This window comes from Parasteatoda tepidariorum, chromosome 11, assembly GCF_982258835.1.
Source record: "Parasteatoda tepidariorum strain Cologne lab strain chromosome 11, Ptep-v5.0, whole genome shotgun sequence".
Taxonomy (NCBI): domain Eukaryota; kingdom Metazoa; phylum Arthropoda; class Arachnida; order Araneae; family Theridiidae; genus Parasteatoda; species Parasteatoda tepidariorum.
Window position 1 is genome coordinate 32,471,495 of NC_141765.1, and position 20,603 is coordinate 32,492,097.

Sequence of the window (20,603 nt, forward strand, 5' to 3'; positions counted from 1 at the left end):
ATAATTCCAAGATTGTGGATTATTTACTAAAAATTTTTTTTTACAAAAAATCTTTTGAAATCTCAAACTTGTGTATCAGCTTGCCTGCTCCGAAATCGGATTCTTTTTTTTTATTCTTTTTATTTTTAACTATTTTGTATTATAATATGGTGTAAATATTTTATTTTCAAATTGTTACAAAATAAGAAAATAACATCTTTATTCTATACATCAATCTGATTTCTATAGTTACTCTAATTTAAATTTCATTTTCACTAATTTAATAATGCTGATTACATTATTGTCTTCTACTGAGTGAAATTTCCTATCTCTGATAAATATTTATACAAGCTTCTCTGGGGTGATGGAAACCTGGAAAACTTGAAATTATTTGGGATCTTTATTTGTAGGAGAAAAAAAGGAAGGGTCAAGTGTTCTGACTGCAAAAGAAAAGTGCAAAAAAAAATAAATCTTTAAGGTTATTCATTTAACTATCATTCAAACATATATTTTGTTCAATTCAAAATTACATCTTTTATCAGAATTTCATTTTAAAATCAGATTGCTACTCTGAAAGTCAAAGCAAAAAACAATGTTGCAACTTCCCTACAAAACATTTGATTTGTCTATTTTTACTGACCCAGGGAGGTAGGATTTGAAAACATGATTACATAATATTTGAAAAACCCTAAAGTTTGCTTTTGTGCATTTCTATAAAATTTGTTTATTTCAGGCTTGCCCTCCTTGAATTCAACTGGTGATTTAACATTTTGTGAGAAATACAATGAAACTATGTGCAAGAATAGTAGTAATGGTGAAGGATGCAATAGTACTGAAGAATGTAAGCCTGCTGAAAATGAAAAGGGCAACTGCTATGTATTATGGCAAAATAACAGTAAATCTTTTACTATTAAGTTGAAAGGTGATTAATATTTATATTCTGTGTTTATTTTTGTTCTAATAAAAATCTTAAAATTTTGTAAAGTAATTTAAAGTATTACTATAAACTTTACGGTATTAATATCTATTAGCACTCCTTGTTTTCCAAGTGTAGACCCAGTTAAGCACTTATGTGACATTCTTAATCAGAACTTCACTAAATCTCTCCTGTTCTGTATAAGTTGCAACTAGATGTTCTTAGGCAGTTACATTAACGTGACTTGACAATTATTGTCACTGTTAGAAATACAAACCTTCAGTGTGTGATATAATTTTTGTCCCTTCTTACGTCATATCTTATAAGTCAGTTAAAAAAAAACTTCCTAATTTACTTTTTGCATTACCTAAATACAATGAAGAGCCAAAACATAATGCCTGCTGATTAATAATGCTGATTGTATAGAGTTGTGTCCTACAAAACAGCTGCAATTTACCTTAGCATGGATGGCACAAGTTCTCGGTGAGTATCTGGAGTTAGGTTGTATTAAATACCTACACAGCAGTTATGCTAAGTCGCGATGTTCCACATTGTGGTGTTGGATCTCTGAACTGCCTATTAATGACATCTCAAATTAGCTCTATTAGATTGAGATTCGGTGATCCTTGTGATTTGCATAATGTTCAGTTGGAAAAAGGTAACCATGTTTCAGTGCAACTGATCTGTAACTTTCTGGGCCTGTTCTACAACAACTACTGGCACCAAAGTCATGAGAGCTACTCCTAAAGCATTATACTGTCACCATTAGCGCCTTGTATGACCTGTTATACAGTGCGCCAAAGGAAAAAAAACGGACCAACCAGAATAACTTTTGAGCTTATGATCGGATCTTCACATTCTAATACTGAATCGTAATGGTTCGACGAAGTTACCTCAAATATACATTGTGCAAAACTTAAGCAACAAGTGCGTTTTACAAGAAATCATCCGATTGACATGAAATTTGAATATGATGTACATTATTTTGTACTTAAATGATGGTAAAAGAATAATGGAGCAGAAATGAATATAAAGCTTAAAGTAGGGTATGGAACAAAAAAAGGCTTTATTAGACATATAGTGGCGTTACACATGATTGACTGAAGAAGCATAAGTACAACTGGCAGATGTTCCCTAGTATGGGATATGCCCTCCCCGTACTGTAATTGTTGCTTGGCATCGTCTCTCCATGCTAAGCACCAGACTATCTAGGAGTTCTTGGGGTAAACGTCACCATTCCTCCTTTAACGCATCTTTCAGCTGATGGGTGTTACCAGGAGGATACTGTCGTGTCGCAAGATGTCTCCCTAATGCATCCCACACATGCTCTATGGGATTTAGATCTGGAGAGTAAGCTGGCCAATCCATTTGTGTGATATCTTCACTTTCCAGTAGCTCTTGAACATTAGCAGTACGGTGTGGCCGGGTCGTCCATAAAAATGAAGTCTGGTCCAATGGCCTCTCGGAACAGACGCACATGGGGTAGGATTACCTCATTGCAGTAGCGGTCTCCAGTTACAGAACCTCGGTCGAAGATCTGAAGCTCAGTCCGCCCGTTCAACATAATGCCACCCCAGACGGCAACTCCAGAACCACCATAACAATCTTTTTCCGGGATGTTATTGGGATGAAATCGAGCTCCAACCTCTCTCCAGATCAACTGACGTTGAGAATCGCTTGTAGCACTAAAACGACTCTGTGAAGAGGACACGACTCCATTGATGAGGTGTCCAGGTTTCGTGTTCTCTGCACCACTCTAAACGGTGCCGCCGATGAACTTTTAAAGGTATGCAGCGTTCAGGACGTCTAGCAAATTAGCCACCTTTGTGGAGGCGTCTGGGCACTGTAAATCTTGATACTTGTCGTCCTGTGGCTGTGCGCAGTTGCTGAGATATGGCGCTCGCTGACTGAAAACGATTTCTTTTCGCCTGGAGGACAATGTAACGGTCATCTCTTGGTGTTGTTTTCCTTGGACGACCACCACCAACCTTCCGAACAGCTGTACCAGTAGTTTTAAAGGCATTCCAAGCACGAGAAACAACACTTTTGTTGATCCCGAACTCTTCGCGACACTGGTCACATTGCGCCCCTCCTCAAGCTTCCCAATCATTCTTCCTCAAGTAAAGTCATCTAAGTGATTTCTTGAAGACATGTTTCACAAAACAAATCACTTGCACTTGCAGCGAATGTCTTTAACTACAGTGCTCTTCATCCTTTTATCACCGTATTGACCTGCGCTCGCCGACCCACAAGGTTTACGTACACTTACATCACCTACGACGTTTTATTTCTAAAATTTGCATACAAATAATCTTTCTACTGAATTACGTGTGCATTATACTGCAATTTCATGGCTATCTTATACTTTGTTGGGGAGCTGTGGTCGAAAAACCACTTGTTGCTTAAGTTTTGCGCACCAGTGTACTAATTAAAAAGTGCAGACGATGTTTTGAGTTATGAAATCAGATGCAAAAATGTATTTTCTCTGAATAAACACACCTTTTTCCCCCAACAGATTCAGATTTCTGACCCCCAAAATATAGGGGGTAGCTGCAATCTGAGAAATATGGTCCCCATAGTTTGGTCAGGAAAGCAATGGTTCCCTTAATGATAATTTTACTTTATGTGTATTTTGTTACATAATAATCTTAATGACATGATTCATCTGACCAGACAATTGTCTTCCACTTATCAAAGGTCTGAATATGTTTTATCAACGGAGACACAGAAGTTGGGTGCCTGTTGTACTGTCTCATTTCCAACAGTGTCCGATGAGCTGTGTGTTCTGAAACACACTTGGACTTAAATTGTATTGGGCTGTCAGCTGAGCCTCTGTCTGTTGCCGATTTTGTTTAATCATTTATCTACTTCGCATAAATACTTATTACAGCAGATCATGGTATAAATCATAACTTAAAAAATGCAAAGAAAAAAAAAAAAAATTAAAACACGATGCATTCAAGTAAAAACTTGTATATGTCTTGTATAGGTTATATTTATTGCAAACACCTATTACAGTAGAACTCCAATTATCCGAACTCCAACTATCCGAATTGCCGATTATCCGAATCGCTTTCAGAATTCCTATGGAAATATAGTAAAAAGATAAGTTTTTCTTTTTTCTTTCTTTTTTTATATGAATAAAATAAAATAAAATGTTAGTAAAGCCAAGTAAAGATTTATGCAGAGAAAGTTTACAGGATAGGACAAAGATAAATAAAAGGAATAACAAAGGAGGGGGAATCCAGTGACAAAAGAGCACATGGGAGACCGTATGAATAAGGATGTTAGTTGTGGAATGTTATCTTAGGAATGTTGTTTGTTGATAAAGAAATGTGAACGCTAGACCCCCTGGTCAGCTTGCTAGTGCCAATTGGCACTTGTCAGGCGCTTTACCAAAGACAACTTTTAAGGATGCTTTTAGTAGAGGGAAAGGATGAAGAAGGTGTGTTGGATAACCACAAAAAGATAAATTTATATAATTGTGTTTACATGGTTGCGGAAGCTTGGAATTTGGTTAAAGATGTCTCATTAAGACGTGCACGGAACAAGTTAAAAAAAAAGAAGTTAAAGAAAAAAAATTAAGAGACAGAAGATGAGGATCTCTTGAGGAATTCAGAAACATATTTTTGAAAATTCCTGGATGTTCAGATGTCAGTGCTGAAGATATAGGAGAGTGGATGACGTGTGATTCATCAGACTGTGGATTTAAAATTTTAAATGATATGAACTTATTGAAAGTGTGATGGAGAAAAGTGTCGATGAAGAAGATGACCCTAATGCTGAAATTGAGGAAGACACAGGGCCGTCAGCTAGTGTAGCATTTGCTGGCCCTGAAACTGCATTGAAGTGGATGGAGCACCAACCCGAGTATGACCATATGCAACTTTTCACTGTCAAACGGATGCGCAACTTAGCTGCCCGAAAACGGATAAAGGCAGTTAAACAGCTTACTTTAACTGAGATGTTTAGCATGTAATAACTTTCATTTACTGCAAGGTGTGTACACATTATTCATAAAAAGATCTCTTTCCTTAAAAACAGTTCTTTTCCCTCAATTCCACTATACATACAGTAATTATTTAAAATAAGTATTTTTTAAAAAAAAAAATCCAATTATCGGAATTTTTGATTATTCGAATGGAGTCTGTTCCCAATTGATTCGGATAATTGGAGTTCTACTGTATTTGGGATATAATTACTGTAGCTACAAAGTTTAACTACCAATCGAAAGATAAATATTATGTTATGTTTAAATCTCATTAATGAACATTTAATGTAAAAATTTTTTTAAGGTAGCGGGGCACCTAAATGTTATTTACCATTTTATTACCTTTTTTAAAATGTTATTTAATTAATCATTGATTTGGAAAAAAAACTGATTTATGGATAAGAAATACGCAGTTAAAATTTTTTTTGGTCTAATTTAGAAAATTATAATAATTAATTTGTAATTTTACTTTTAGGTATGTCAAAATAAAATGTGTATTGAATATATATTGATACATATCGTTTGAACACTATGTAAGAATTGTTTTGAGTATTGGTACTTCAGTACTTGGTTGTGAAAATTAGTATGTTATTCGTAATTGCGAATACGATGTGTGATATTAGTATATTACTATAATAGAATACTTTAAAAGGTGGTTGAGTTACTTTAAAAGTTCTTTATATTTCTTTAAATTAATGTTTAAACATCTAAAAAAACTAGTCATTTTAATTTAAGAAATTTATTAAATTTAATCTTCCTTCCAATTTTTCCTGTTTTCACTTATTTAAGAATGATTCATTAAATGGCGTGGAATTATTATTTAAACTAGATTGAAATCATAAGCTGTTTAAAATTTTAACTTAATACTTGAAATCATTATCGAAAAGAGTTTCTTCCACTTCAGTTGGAAGAAACATTTCTTCCGTGGCGTTTTTTTTCACTTCGGACAAAGTTGGCCTTCCCTGTTTTTTAATTAATTGTCCCAAACAGGACACTGTCAAAACTGGTTAGAGGACCCAAATGTAGGACTGTTTTCTTGACAAATTAAATGGCACTACATTTCCCAGTCTAGGCTACCTCCATATTTTGAGGGTCAAAAATCTGAATCTGTCTAAAAAACAGCTTCTTTATTTGGATAAAATTCATTTTTGTATTTTAATTTGTAAGTTGAAAAATTGCTTGACCTGATTAGTTAGCTTGTTTAAAGTTTATTTCTTAAATCAGGAAGATTATATCTTATCGGATCAAATTGGATTTTAAAGATAGATTTAATATCCAATTGCATTTTCCCTTCGTTTATTACATTGCCTAATGGTGTATTTTAAAATGTTGATGGATTAAAGTGAGGAAATGCAGATAGTTTTACAGTTGTAAGGAAATATGAGTTATCATGTTTTCAAAAATTTTTTTTCGTTATATTTGTTGATATTCTTTATACAAGATAACTGAAAAATAAGTATAAGCAGCTGAACAAAGGGCCAATCTTGGAGCTGTTGGAAACACATTAATCTCTGTCAATATATAAATGGGTTAAGTAGGCGTTCATATTGTATTGTTATGCTGGATAAAGCTATTGTTGAAATGGTTTTTAAGTGTTTATTTTTTCATAATCAAGGTTGTTGGGTTCCAAGTCATGATGGATGCAGCAGTGGTAACAGATGTGTTGAAACCAGGCGTGAACCAAATGTACAACTTCTTTTTTGCTGTTGTGAAGGATCTATGTGCAATCAGAAGATGACTATATCTACTAGTCTTTTTACTCCAACTGCTGGTAAGTGTATTTGTATATGTTAAAAGAGTTTTTCAGTTCATAATTCCTTTTTTTTTTTAAATTTTTATTTTCATATGATCGGGATATTGATAATGTAAGAATAAGATCTTCATACGAAATATTTAGAAATAATAAGAATTCATGTTTTAATTTTTTTAAATATTATTTTGCTATTAAATGTAAACATTCACATCACAGCCTAATTGGAAAATTAGGCTCTTTTCTAACTATTGCACCATTGCCATCATTGCACCAGTCTATTTGGAAAGGCTCAAATATTTTCTAATTTTGAGCTTTTTAATTTGTAATGCTTTTTGTATTGAATTGATTCCACATACCTTTCGGCTAACAAGAAAATATGTCAGTCATTGCTAAATTAGCCTGATATATTTTAGATTGTTTGCTGTGAGCCTCAAGTAGTAAAAGCTTATTGTAAATGGTCTTATCAGTGGTCACAGGTAGCTCGCTAGAGGTAGCAAAACTACTGTAGTCACTTCTTTTTTCGTAGTTTGTAATGTAGTGTGCTGCTTTTTGTTTGGTGGTTGCAAAGTATTGGTGCGGAGTGTGAGATAGCAAGATTATCTTTATCAACAATCCAAAACTTTCATTAGGACATGATTATCAGTATTTACATTACAGTATTTGATTATGCATTAAACAAAAATGTGCTTTAATACTTAAATTTCCCAGAAAATTAAAACATGATGATAGAACAATCAAGCAAACAGTCAGCAAAAAAAAAAAATGGCAAGCCATGATATCAAAACATCTCTAACTATCATACAAAAATATAGTTTCATCATAAACAAATTTACAGTACTCTGAGTATTTTGCATATCATTGAAGAAGTCAGGGCCCGCCCTAAGGACTTCAAACTACTCGCCAGTAAATTAGCCAATTTTCAAAAGTCTTAGCCAAAGGCAAATCTTAGCCAATTTTTATGATTAGTTTTTCTCCCATAGAAAACTTAAATTTTAAATACAAATTTACTATAAATTGAACTATTTTAAAAATGCAAATTTAAATCGAGAGTAATTTCATTGTCGGGGAGGAGTAAATGAGCAATGAATGGATAAGAATCCTTTTATTAGAATTAATTTTATTAGAGGCCATTTTGTAGACGATAAAAAAAAAATGTAGTAAAATGTAAGAAATGTAATTTTTCGGTGGAAAAAATCGTTCACCAATATTTTCGCCGAAACACAATTTGTTTCGCCGAATTTATGATTTTATAGTATTTGGCGAGGTGATGAATGCTTAGTGTGAGTCCTGCAAGTAAAGAAAAAGCAACAACTTTAGCTGTAATTTTTATTAAAATGTTGAAAAAGTAATAAGTTATGAAAGTAGTATGTTACTTTTTCGGAAATAATTTCACAGCCTTGTACTTTATTTTTTCACCATAATGGGTTAATGAAAGCACAATAGGAGGGAAAATCTGATTGATTAGTCAAAATTCTGTATATTTTCAGTACTTTTTGTTAAAAAAAGTTATGTTGTGAGTAGTTCAATACAAAACAACAGTAGTTTGTAGTGGTTCCTTACAGCTACTTTTAATGTTAGTTTAGTAAGGAAACAATTTTCAAATGCAACTAATTTTTATAATTTGATTGGTGCAAATCTTTCATAGATTTGTCAAAGAACATGATAAGAATGCCTCTGCAGTTGAGCCTTAATAGGTATTACACTTGATGCTAAAGACCAGCAAGTTTAGTTATAAAAGTTGGCAACAGTTATTTGTTTCATTATTTTTTGCAAATCTTGTAATCAAAATTGTACATTTAATTAGATTTCGCGACTATAATTGTCCCTGTTTTCATAAATGCAAGATGACAGCTACTTTATAGGTTCATGATGAAAAAAATTGAATATTTTCTGGTCAATATATAATACTTATTTTAGTGTGATTGAGAAATATAAAAATAGGGATTTTTAGTCGTGTGTAAGCTTTAACCGAAAAGTTGACCTTTCAAAGTTGTCTCTCTTTAATTTAAATTTCCATACCTTCAAATATGAATGTACAGTACAAAGAAAAAGAAGCAATTTATATCACCCTGATTAACCTTTGATCTAATGATCAAATTTTTATCTACTTGAACCCAATCTTAATGAAGGGATTGACCTTAAATATGCAAGTCAATTTCTGCATATAATAAAGTTTCGAAATCAGACACAAAAAATACTGTCTCTGAATAAACATACTTTTTTATCAGTTGATTTAGATTTCTAACCCTAAATGCATAGGAGGTTGCTATAATCAGGGAAATATGGTCCAAATAATTTGACCAGAAAAGTGGTCGAAAGTTAAAAACCTTAATGTTAATTTTACTTTTTGCGTGTTTTGTTATACTTCGGGAATATTTTGAGTAAATTAAAAATTTTGCACACACTTATAAAGTTTGATTTCTCAGAAACTATTTGACTGATTTTGTTCAAATTTTGTATTTTCCCATAACAAATTACATTTTTAAAATGATGTACAAATTTGTATACCTTACAATTAAAAATATTTCAACAAATATTTAATAAAATGATAAAAAATAATGCATTATTATTAAAAATAATTTTTTGCACTGAATTATCTTTGGATAAACAAATTGTATAATTGTGTGCAAATATTTTCTAATTTGCTTAAAAAGTTCTCGAAAATATGGGGAAATACACAAAAGGTAAAATAAGCAAAATTTTCCAAATGATATGCCACAATATATCTACTAAAAGGATCAGTTACAGCTAGTACAAGTCCAAGATCTTTTATAGGACCTTAAATGTTAACACTAATGAATTTACCTGGACAAGTAGGTACTTCCATATTCTTTAAAGGTACAAGTTTCACAGGATAAGGTTTTATGCAGATACAGGAATCATAAGTTAACATCAAATTTTCAGTATCAGAGTAATATTTATCCTTTCCAATAATAATGTTTAGAGAGTAATTCAAATGGTTTCTTAACAGCAGTCAGAGAAATGCGGGATATTTGTAAATATTTATCCTTTATTGCTTTATGTGTAACAATTAGTTCAACGAATTGAATTTTACTTCAATCTTTGCGATGTATACATATATTATCAGGTTATATTAAAAATTTGTGAAATATTGCAGCAAACTGAAAGAAATTTAAAATTGAAAGAAAACTCGCTTAGTGTTATTAGCCATCTTTTTATTATATCAGCCAGAAAAGTAGACTTGTAAAATTTTAAAGGTTTTGAGTTTAACAGGTTAGTAAAATTTGGATTGAATAAATATTTAAATGCTGTTGCACCCTTTTAGTTTGCCATAAGCTCTACCTTAATGATGCTGTAATTTTGTTTAGCTCTATTAAGGGATTTGCTGAAACAAGCTACTGAATGATAAACATCATACTTTTGTAACAATATAGCTGAAGCAGCAGATTTGCTTGCTTTTTAGTTGCAATATATAATTTTCTTAAACTAACTTTTCTTCAACATTTATGTTTCATTGACCTTTTTGTTAATCTCCTATGACTTTGATTTTATCTTTGACTTCACTATTTAAAAGGAACTGGAAAAATCATCTTTAACTAAAGTGCAATCTTAAACAGTATCTGTGGACCCTTTATTTGCAAAACGTTTCCAACTTATGCAGTCCTAACCAACTGGTGGTTCTTCACGTAAAAAGTTGTATTTTACGTCTTCTTCGCATAGCAAAACCGCTTTTTCGATGTTATTAGTTAGGGAAATAGTGTAGTAAGGATAACATTCCTGATCTTTCCCTTTTGTTGAACCGGCAGTGGTTTAAGACTAGAGCTGGATAAATACCAATTTTTTTGCTATTGGGTACTAACCCATATTGATAAAACTAAGTATCAGTTACTAAAAGCGGATACTTTTTTAGTATCTGATTCACAATTATGAATAAGGTTTTCTTTTGAGAAGAACTGTTACAGCTAAACTTTCTACTTTCCTGTTTATTAACAATGTAATGCTCATTAAGTTATGAAATGGTCAATACCACATTTTAATTTGTTGTGTTAGGAACAATAAAATTAAGATAATTTAGATTCATAAAATTACTGGTTATAATGTGAGCATACAACCAATCCTTAGTTGGGAGGTGTCCTTAGTGGTATAGAATAACATTTCTGGTCATGGGTTGCTATGTTCTTCTCAATCCTTATCTGTGCCCTTCCTTTTTTAGATGTTTGTTCCTATAGTTTTAATTGACCCTTTATTTATATTGTAAAAATTATGTATTTTACTAGTTACAAGAACTTTTTTAGTACAGTTGAGCCTGTTTATCTCAAACCTCTTTATCTTGAAAACCTCTATGGCTCAAAATTTCTAAAAATCCCTATATTTACCATCTAAAATCAATGTATTTTCAATGTTTATGTCAGAGAAAATAGTGACTTTGTTAAGTCATGACAAATTCTTGGAATTAGTCATGGAAAATCATGAAAAGTCATGAATTTGAAAATCTGAAATATAGCAGATACCTTGTTCTTGGAATTTCAATCACTATCCCTACACTTCCTTTACTAGAAAGGAATATAATGATTCTGGTTGTAAGTGAGGGATTGATGAATAGGATGGAGTGACCATCAGGGGTTAGCTTTTCAACATAGATAAGACAGCTAGGAATAGAAATTAGTTTTTGCCTCCAAATTGAAACCGATGGATTGAAGGATAATAAGAAATTTTAGTGAACTGTAGAAAACAGTCGGTACACAAACTTGTAGATAGCATCCATATTCTTTATTCAAACTTGTAGATAACATCTATGAAAAAAGTTCTTTTCCAAAAATAAATCTGTTGGATGCCATTAGAATGACTGCTATGGCTGGAGAAATGTGTCTCTAAGAGCTATCTAAAATGGTTTTAAAAGCACTGGTTTTAAGAATAGCTGTGAAGAGGATGAATAGGAGGTTAAAGGCATCAGTAAGGAGCAACTGTTGAGGCTGAAAATGCAGTGCCATATTTTCAAGAATGGAATGCAGTAAAATCTGGATTTAATGTTGACATTAATTTTGAAGATTTTTACAAGTGGACAACTGCCTGACAACATGAGAAACATTGACAGATGTGGAAATCATAATGTCAAAGGAATATCAGAGGAAGAGGCTAAACATATAATATTGATGGATCAAAAGTGAGTGCAAAAGAGGCAGAAAAAGCTGTAGAACTCTTACAAACTATTCTTGAATCTCAGGAAAATGTCGGCAATAAGAGATTTGCTGTTCTTTCTAACCTTAAGAGAATTATCAAAACAAAGAAGGTTAGACGTCAAAAATCCTTGAAAAATTATTTTCAGTGTTAAATGTATGTAAATTTTTTTTTTGTGTAAATAGATGTATGTGGTATAATTATTTTGCAGAAATGCTTACTAAAAACAATTAAAGAACTTTTAATGTAATTTCTTAGTTAAATTTAATTTTTTAAAGTATCTGCATAACTCGAAACCTCTTTATCTCAAAATTATCGCCTTTACCCGTGAGATTCGAGTTAAACGGGTCCTACTGTACAATTATCAGTTTTTTTTCTAAAATTTGTCAGTGATACATTTTTGTACCTTTTGTCATCATTCAAGGTAAGAAAAAAAATTGAATTCTGCTGTTAAATTCATTTGTTCTCATTAATTAATAATTATTATTATTAATATGAAACAGTGCAAAACAAAAAATGCATTTCTTACTGTCAATAATAACTGTTATGGTAGTTTTATTTTATTTTTAAGTTGGCATGTTAAAATTGTTGAATAGAATTTGGCCTTAAATAAAAAAATTTTTTTTAGCTATTTCTTTCTAAAAATTAAAAGTTTAATTTTAAAAATATTATGAAATAATTACATAAAAAACTGAGAGATTTTTTTGCTGAAATTTTTACAGCTGCCATGAGCAATAAGATCTGGTTAATTTTTGATATTAAAAAAATGCAGTATTAGAACTCTAATAATGTTTATTATAAATAAGTTATGTATGTTTTTTTTTTGCCTACTAGTTTCTTGTTTTTAGTGAGTTTCTTGTTTTCAGTGACCAAAACAAGCACAGTAGCACCTGTTAGTCGAGCTTCTAATAGTCATGATGAAGTCATTCATATTTTGGTTTACACTCTTCTGCCTATTCTTGTCATAGCATCTTTTATTTCTGTTGGTTACTTGTGGTACAGAAAACACAAGATGAGAGTTTTCAATGAATTACCAACAACTGATCCATCTCCTCTTCCACCTCCATCTCCACTGTTGGGGTTGCGTCCAATTCAGCTCATCGAAGTTAAAGCTCAAGGCAGATTTGGTGCTGTGTGGAAAGCTATGTTAAATAATGAACCAGTTGCAGTTAAAATATTTCCACCCCAGGTAGTATTTTATTTTTTTTAAAAAAAAATTGCTTTAATCTATGTTAAATGAATACAATTAATGTATTTAAAAAATTTAGGATAAGAATTCATGGCAAGAGGAACAAAGCATGTATAAACAACCTCAAATGAGCCATGAAAATATTTTGCATTACATTGGTGTTGAAAGACATGGGGAACATATGCAAGTTGAATACTGGCTTATAACTGCTTACCATGATAAAGGATCACTTTGTGATTATTTAAAGGTATTATTTAATGATTATAATTGTTACAATAAAATATTTTCTTGAATTTATTGTTTTTACAACTTTAATAAATATAGTAGGCTTTTTCATTAATCAGACCACATATTACTCTGGAACAGTTCTTATTCTTTCCCCTTTCTCTTTCAAAGTTGTGAATTTATATTTTAGAATAATATCCTGCATATTGGTATGCCCATTTTTTCAGACTTTACAATTAGTTAGCAAATTTAATAGTAATTAATTGGATGAAAGTTCTAAGTGACATTTTAGTGGATTTGAAAAAATTAGCGTTGAATTATTGTTTTACTCTTTTCTTTTTTTACTTACCGTAATTTTGCAGAGATACGGCGCGGCGTTATTGATTTAGAGCTTGAAAATTTATTTGGAAGGCGTATCTAAACGGTTCAGCCTATATTAGGGGTGCACAACCTGCGGCCCTTTGACTACTGAAGTGCGGCCCGCGAGAGCTTCTGAACACAATAAAAAAAATTTAAAAAATGGCAATTTTTAGTCGCCCTTTTAAGTCATCATGTTTTGACACAATCAATTTTTACAGATTCTTTAGTAAATGTACGTTTAACGCGCTTTCTTTAAGCCGATTTTATCGTAAATATAAATGATTTTTTTAAACAGTTATTTCCGCTTTCCTACGGGATTTTGAAAATCCCGAATTTTTATTATGACGCGAGTTTCAGACCGCAAATTTAAATAATTACTTTTTGTGCATTTTATTTGTGACGATTTCATCTTAAATCTAAGTGATTTTTTATCTTTTTTTTGCAATTCTTTCTTTTCTTTCAACAATTTTTTTCGGCAGTTATTGCTATGCGTTCCCACGTATTATAAAAAATTCCAATTATTCTATTACGACATACAAATTTTAAATCATGCATTTGACACGCTTTATTCGTGCTGAGTTCAGCATAAATATATTTTTTCCCAATTATTTCTATACTCTTCCACATGATATTGACGATCCCGTTATTTAACTATGATGTTATTACGACACGAGATTGTTAATCGCGCAATTAAATTATCCCTTTTTGATACAGTATTTCGGTACAGTTTTATCGTAAATCCTAGTTATTTTTCCTTCGTTTTAATTTCCGCAACGAATATGATTTGGTCGAATGTGGTTATGAATTGTGATTTGATCAAAAACCAAATATTCGGCAAAAAAAGAAGAAGAAAAAATCGACTGAACGCCGTACACTTGGGGCCAAATAGCAAAATCTTTTAGCAGCATAGCAACACTGAAACTAAAATTTCAATGCTCAGAATAATATTTCCTGGAAAAACATATTCATAAATTAACTCTAAAAAATAAGGCCAATCAAGAACGTTTTTGAAAATGTCGAAGAGCGAAACAGAGAACATAAAAATCAATCTTAATTTTTGAAAATTTTTTTAAAGCTGAACATCTTAGTTTTTCAATTACCAGAAAAAGCCAAGAAAAAAGAATTAAGTCAACAGAAATGCTATTAAAATTACTGCGTTATAATGAAAACGTCTAAAAAAAGTTTTTTTTTTTATTTAAAGAAAATAAAAAGATAGATAAAATATTCTTAATTTTTTAAATGAAAATCTTATGCCGAAAATCTCAATTTAAATTTTTCTCATTGCCATAATTTTAGAGGAAAAAAAATTGCTATAAAATAAACTTTATTAGTAACTTTATTTTTAAAAAAAATGCTGAGTCATAATAAAAATGCCTAAAAAAAGAAAAAACAAATTTTTCTTAGTTCCTGAAACAAAACTTTAATACTGAAAATCACACTTTTCTATGTTACTGGTTATTTATATTACAGTACAGGGAAAGAGTGATAATAAATTAATAGTATGAGACGTTCTGTTAAAAATGCTGGGTTATAATAAAAACAGCAAAAAATGGAAAAAAATCCTTCTCAATTCTCAAAGTATCGAAAAAATAACAAAATTGACTTGTCTGATTGTAATTTTTTTTTTTTTTAAAAAAAAAAGCAATATCTATAAAAATTAAAAAAAAAAAAAAACTTGGAAAAATACATTTTGAAAAAATATTCTGCCGAATATTTGACTGATCATTCAACCAACTGAATTTTTAACAAAAGGGCAAAAAATACTCATTACATCCCTCCCTAATTTAAATACAATGTTATTGCAACTTCAAAAATTCATAAAATGGCAGAAAACGTGAATTTTTAAACTGCTCACTGTTTGTAGTTTAGATTTCAATTTTTTGTTGCTTAAGTGATCTTTTTCGATAAAAAAAAAGGAAAATGTTCACAATATAAAAAAATCTAATAATTAATAAAATAAAATAATGAAGTACATTACAAAATAAGCATTGAATTTTATTTTGAACTATCACGTTTTGTTTTTATTTTAGGCTTTTGTTTAAAACCTATAAATTTTCTTCAATTAAAATATTTAATTTGAATTTATATTACTTAATTAAGACTAAACTTTTTCCTACTTTCATTCTGTGGGCATTGCAGTTTTTTTTAATTTATTAGAATTTAATTCTAAAATGAATTTTCATATTGCATGATATGATAAAAAAAAAAAATACATTTCTTCAATGTTTATTTATTTTGATAAATCTATTGTTCATAGGATAAAAATAGCAAGTTTTTTTTTTTTTTTTTTTGTAAAAAAAAAAAATTTTGAGTTTTTTTTTATTTTTGAATGAATTCTAATAATGGAACACTACTAAGTTATTGATATTACTAGGTTTATTGATAAAAAAATGGAACCCTAATGTTTAAATAAACATTTCTACATTTGTCATTAACATGTCTAAATACATGGGCGGCCCTTCGTTAGCCAACCTGCTGTGCAAGTGGCCCTTCACTCAAAAAGGTTGTGCACCCCTAGCCTATATCGTATTACTTTTTTTTTCTTTAGAAAATTTTGCTTTTTAGAAGCCCCACTTGGAATTTCATTATCATTTTTTCCACCTGTTACTAGTGCTTTTTATTTATTTTTCATGCTTAATGTTACTCAAAAGAATGTTCAATGCACCTGGAATTTTTCCCTCCCTTTCCTTTCTTGGAATCACTTTCTGGAGACCACTATCCACAAGAGAACAAATTCTCTCCTTCCCTTCTGCCCTATGAATAGCTGTTGAGTGTAGGGGAACAGGCATGGAGTGGAGAAGCATAAATCAGAGAGGAATGAATGAAGAAAATCAGGGTGGGGTCAGTAATAACGTCAGCTGTAAAGCAAACGCTCCCCCCCCCCGTTTTTTCCAGGAAATATGACTCTTCCACTTGTCATGGGATGCTTCTCTACTCCCCTTATTATGAAGAATTTCAAACTTTCAACTGAAGGTCAGTGAAGAGGGAAAAAAGCAATGTGTGAGAATTTTGCACATGGATAAAGGAAAGACTGTCCTAGGCGGAGTCAGTTTAAAAAAGAGCTGTTTTCTGAAGCCTGATTTGAGAAGCGAAAATAAGGGGAGGAAATAGGAAATATAGAAAATTGTTTTAAATGCTTGGGAGAGCGCTTTTTTTTCATTGCTCATATTTCTGTCTTCAGGGTTTGATCACCTTCCTCAGCTTATTTTTTTATCATTTAATCTTCTATTCTGATCTCCTGTTGCGTTTCTGTTTTATTATTATTTTCCTTTTGTTAATATTTTTGTTAGAGACAGAGAAACTGTGATAAATGGCTTCAAAAATGTGGAAATCATCCTGGGGACAAAAGGAAACCGAATGTGATGCTGAAAGTGTGAGTGACGAGGATGAACCCGAAATAAACAATGAACTAATAAATCTATTTTGCTCTTATATAGGGAGTTCTGATTTTGTGGGATTTTAAGTGCAGTGATATGAATATATAGTGATATGGGATATCTAAATAAATTATTCTTTAGTTTTTCTTTGAACAAAATTTGTTTGAATTTATCATTAATTTCAAAAACAAGATTTTGGATTGCTGATTTAAAAGTAAGATTGTTTCATTTTTATTTTTAACAATTTTAATACATATTTTAATGGTTTTTTCATTTATTAATTATTTTATACATATTGGTTTTCATTTAACTATTGAAATTATATATATATATATGCGTATTTAGAGCATGTGTTAAGTCTGTAATTAATACCTTCATTAGTATAGTAAAATTCGCCGCAGGGTATCCAGTGAAAAGTTTTTTTAGTCGATTTTTTGGGGCGGGGCGTATATGCCAGGGCGGCGTTTCTCAGCGAAATTACGGTAACTGATTTTCAACGTTTTTGGTATTTTTGCATTGAGGCTCATCAAGTGGCCTGAGAATCCTCTTGAAAAAAGCTTTTTACTCTCAAAAGGAATTATTTTTCTAAATGAATCTATAAAAAAAATTATTTTTTATATAAATAGATATGTTTCGAGATAGTTGCAAAAAAAAGTAATGGAAGAGCAGGATTGAATTAATTGCTGTATCTAACAAAGATGCACTGATAATTGGAGAGGAGTGCAGACTAGCAAACTTCCTTGCAATTTTGGGGAGACTTCCAATTTCTGGCTCTACCACCATCTGTCCGATGTGAAGTCAGGCCAAAAATTTCCTGCATTTCAGTCCATTTGCAGACAAACTTGCTTTACTTTTTTTCAAGAAGAGAGTTTTGTTTCCCTTTCCTACTAATTTATTTGAGGTTACTCATCAATATTTGTTACCAAATACACTTTGAACCTTGTTCCACTCACAGAAATACCAAAGGTTATCACTAGGTATTTTCATGGACTGAAATGTGCAAAATTGAAAGAACTAGACAAATAAATTATTGTTAAGATAAGTAAGAGGATAAGTAAGAGGCTAAGTGAGACTTAAGTTGTACCAAGCTCTCAAGGTAAAAACTGTCTCCAGATGGCGCTGCAAGCGCAGCTGAAAATAATAACTTTTTTTCCCTAAAACTTTTAAGTTAGTTGTTGGAATGGAAATCAAGATGCGGCTTGCCACAATTAACTGTCATTATCTTTCATCACCTTTTTAATTAACGCAAATCATTTCATTTTATATATATTCATCATCTTTACCACTTGTTGTTTAGAAACAATAAATGTTTATTCAGATTTAAAAAAGGCAGTACATATTAAAAGGTAAGTGGGAACCTTCCATTACCTTTATCTTATATTGAAAAACAAGAATTAATAATATTGAACATTTTTTGGTGCCTAAGCAGGGATCACCATTATGAGTTTTACTTATTTTCGATTAGAAATTTAGTTTCGGCGAATCGTGATTTAAGGGTATAAGTAGTTCCTTCATTGAAATTAAGATGTAGAAATCCAAACAAAAACGTACTACGATAAGGTCATTGACAACTAAGTTATTAACCAAAATCAAAAATGTATATCAAGATGATAATGTGACAATCGATGAATTGGATGAGTTAATGTCTGAATTAATGTTAAAACAAGAACAATCAAAAGAAATTGATCTCATAACGGAAAGGTTATTATGGATGTAAAGGAAATCGGTACAGAAATTATAAAGTATGGTGAATATTTGACAAATATTGTACAAAATAAAAGCAGATTCAAAGGAAATATAGAAAAAATGTCGACTTCATAGTATTTCCTGAATTAAATTTGAATGTTTCCGAACCGATGATATATACTAATATAAGAATACATGAAACTCCTTTTGTGAAGATGCCTCTTTTAACTATAGAAAAATTTTTTAGCGATTCTTCAGACTGAATAAGATTTTATGAGCAGTTTGAATATGCCATAGATGAAAATACTAGTTTGTCGATTGTTGAAAAGTTCAATTACTTGAAAAAATATTTAGTGGGATCTGCCTCAGATGCGATTAAAGGATTCAGTTTAACAAATAACAATTATGTATCAGCAATTGAAAAATTAAGAGATCGCTTTGCCAAGAAAACGTTGAAAATTAACTAATTGATTAATAAATTGTTGAGTTTAACCCCAGTAGAAAAATCAACAGATATTTTTTCATTCAGAAAACTTTCTGATTCTTGTCAAACCGATATGACTCTTTGGGAATTAAACAAGAAAATTATGAGGCTTTACTCTGTCCCCCCCTCTCTCATGCCTGTTAAGGCAGAGGGGTGCAATTGTTTTTGTTTTCCAGTGGTGCCATCTATGGCCAAGAATTCGAATTCTGCCAGAGGTATTGATTTGTTATGGGAACATGGGGGACTTTGCGACTCGACAGATTTAACGTGTATCAGTCATTATATTTCTACACAGAGAGTCTTCAGCCGGCAGGGTTTGAACCCACAAACTCTCGAACATGGGCCCAGTGCCCTACCGACCAGGCTATCCCGACCTTTACTCTGTCCTATACTTATTAATTACTTCCCTCCAATATAGTGTTAGAAATAACTAAAAAATATAGCAATGATGACAAATGGAAAGTATCAGAGATACTAGAACGGAAGTAATCAGCCGAGAAAGAGCCACGGCCTTGAGTTCGTCTATAACAAGAGTTTCAGAATGTTCCCCCTTTCCGTCCTCAAAGCGTAGCAGTGGAGCCGAGAATTCTAGTAAAAAAAATATATAAACTGCATATGAACGACGTCAGGTTTACTGAATGAATTATTATTGTAGTTCAGGTTTATTGTACCGTAAACTGGGGCGAGTCTACCCATCCAGGGGCGAGTCTACCCATTTTAGTTTTATTTAATTTTCACTATTTTAAATTGCAAATAAAATTTTTTTTTACCGACGGAGGACTTAGTTCAGACTCTAAGGAAGATGGCGCTGTAGTAGTTTGATCCGTTTTTATTTATTTGGTGTCTTTTTAACCGACCTGTTAAAACGTCTTTTGAGATATTTGTATTGAAAATCAGCAAACTTTTAGTTGGTGCTCGTAAGTATATTATTATTATTACTATTTTCACTTTGGTTGAGTGATAAACTTATCTAAGACTAAGATTACATTAATTTTATATGAAAAAAAACCCCAAAAAGAATGTAAGTTTTGCTGTTGTAAACAAAAAGCCAGAATTCGTGGGGCGAGTCTACCCATTCATATTTAGTTTTAATAAAGCATAATAATATAATTTAGAACTTTGTTTATGTTAAAATTAAGTCATTTTAAATGAATTTGAGTATATTATTTTAATTCTGCATTGATAAATTTATCATTAATAAGAAAATTTATAGGTTAAATATAAATGTAAATATGAAATATGTTTATTTTACCTACTTTTTCAATTTTTATATTACAAAATTAACTTTTTTTATTTAATGCAAGTTAAATAAATTATTATTTATAAATTATTATTACCTCCCAAAAGAATGGGAAAAGGATTTTTCATGATTCCCAATGTTTGAATTTCGATTTTGTTAATAATCTTCAATTATTATTATTTATTAATTATTTAATTGTAAATTTATATTAATTTTAATTTATTGTTATCAACAATAATCAGAAAAAAATGTTATTTTATAATG

The 20,603-nt window shown here is 31.1% G+C and overlaps 1 protein-coding gene across 3 annotated transcripts in view; it reads left to right on the forward strand.

Annotated features, from left to right (window-relative positions):
• Positions 1 to 20,603, forward strand: part of LOC107436981 (activin A receptor type 2 punt) — a 58,835-nt gene that overhangs the window by 10,767 nt on the left and 27,465 nt on the right. For 2 of the 3 annotated variants that reach the window (XM_016048830.4, XM_071187535.2), the window contains exons 2-5: positions 713 to 901; positions 6,502 to 6,657; positions 12,645 to 12,967; positions 13,047 to 13,214. In XM_016048830.4, the coding sequence (XP_015904316.1) occupies positions 713 to 901; positions 6,502 to 6,657; positions 12,645 to 12,967; positions 13,047 to 13,214 (836 nt within the window). The remainder of the gene's footprint in view (positions 1 to 712; positions 902 to 6,501; positions 6,658 to 12,644; positions 12,968 to 13,046; positions 13,215 to 20,603) is intronic. The other variant, XM_043042141.3, reaches the window with a different exon arrangement.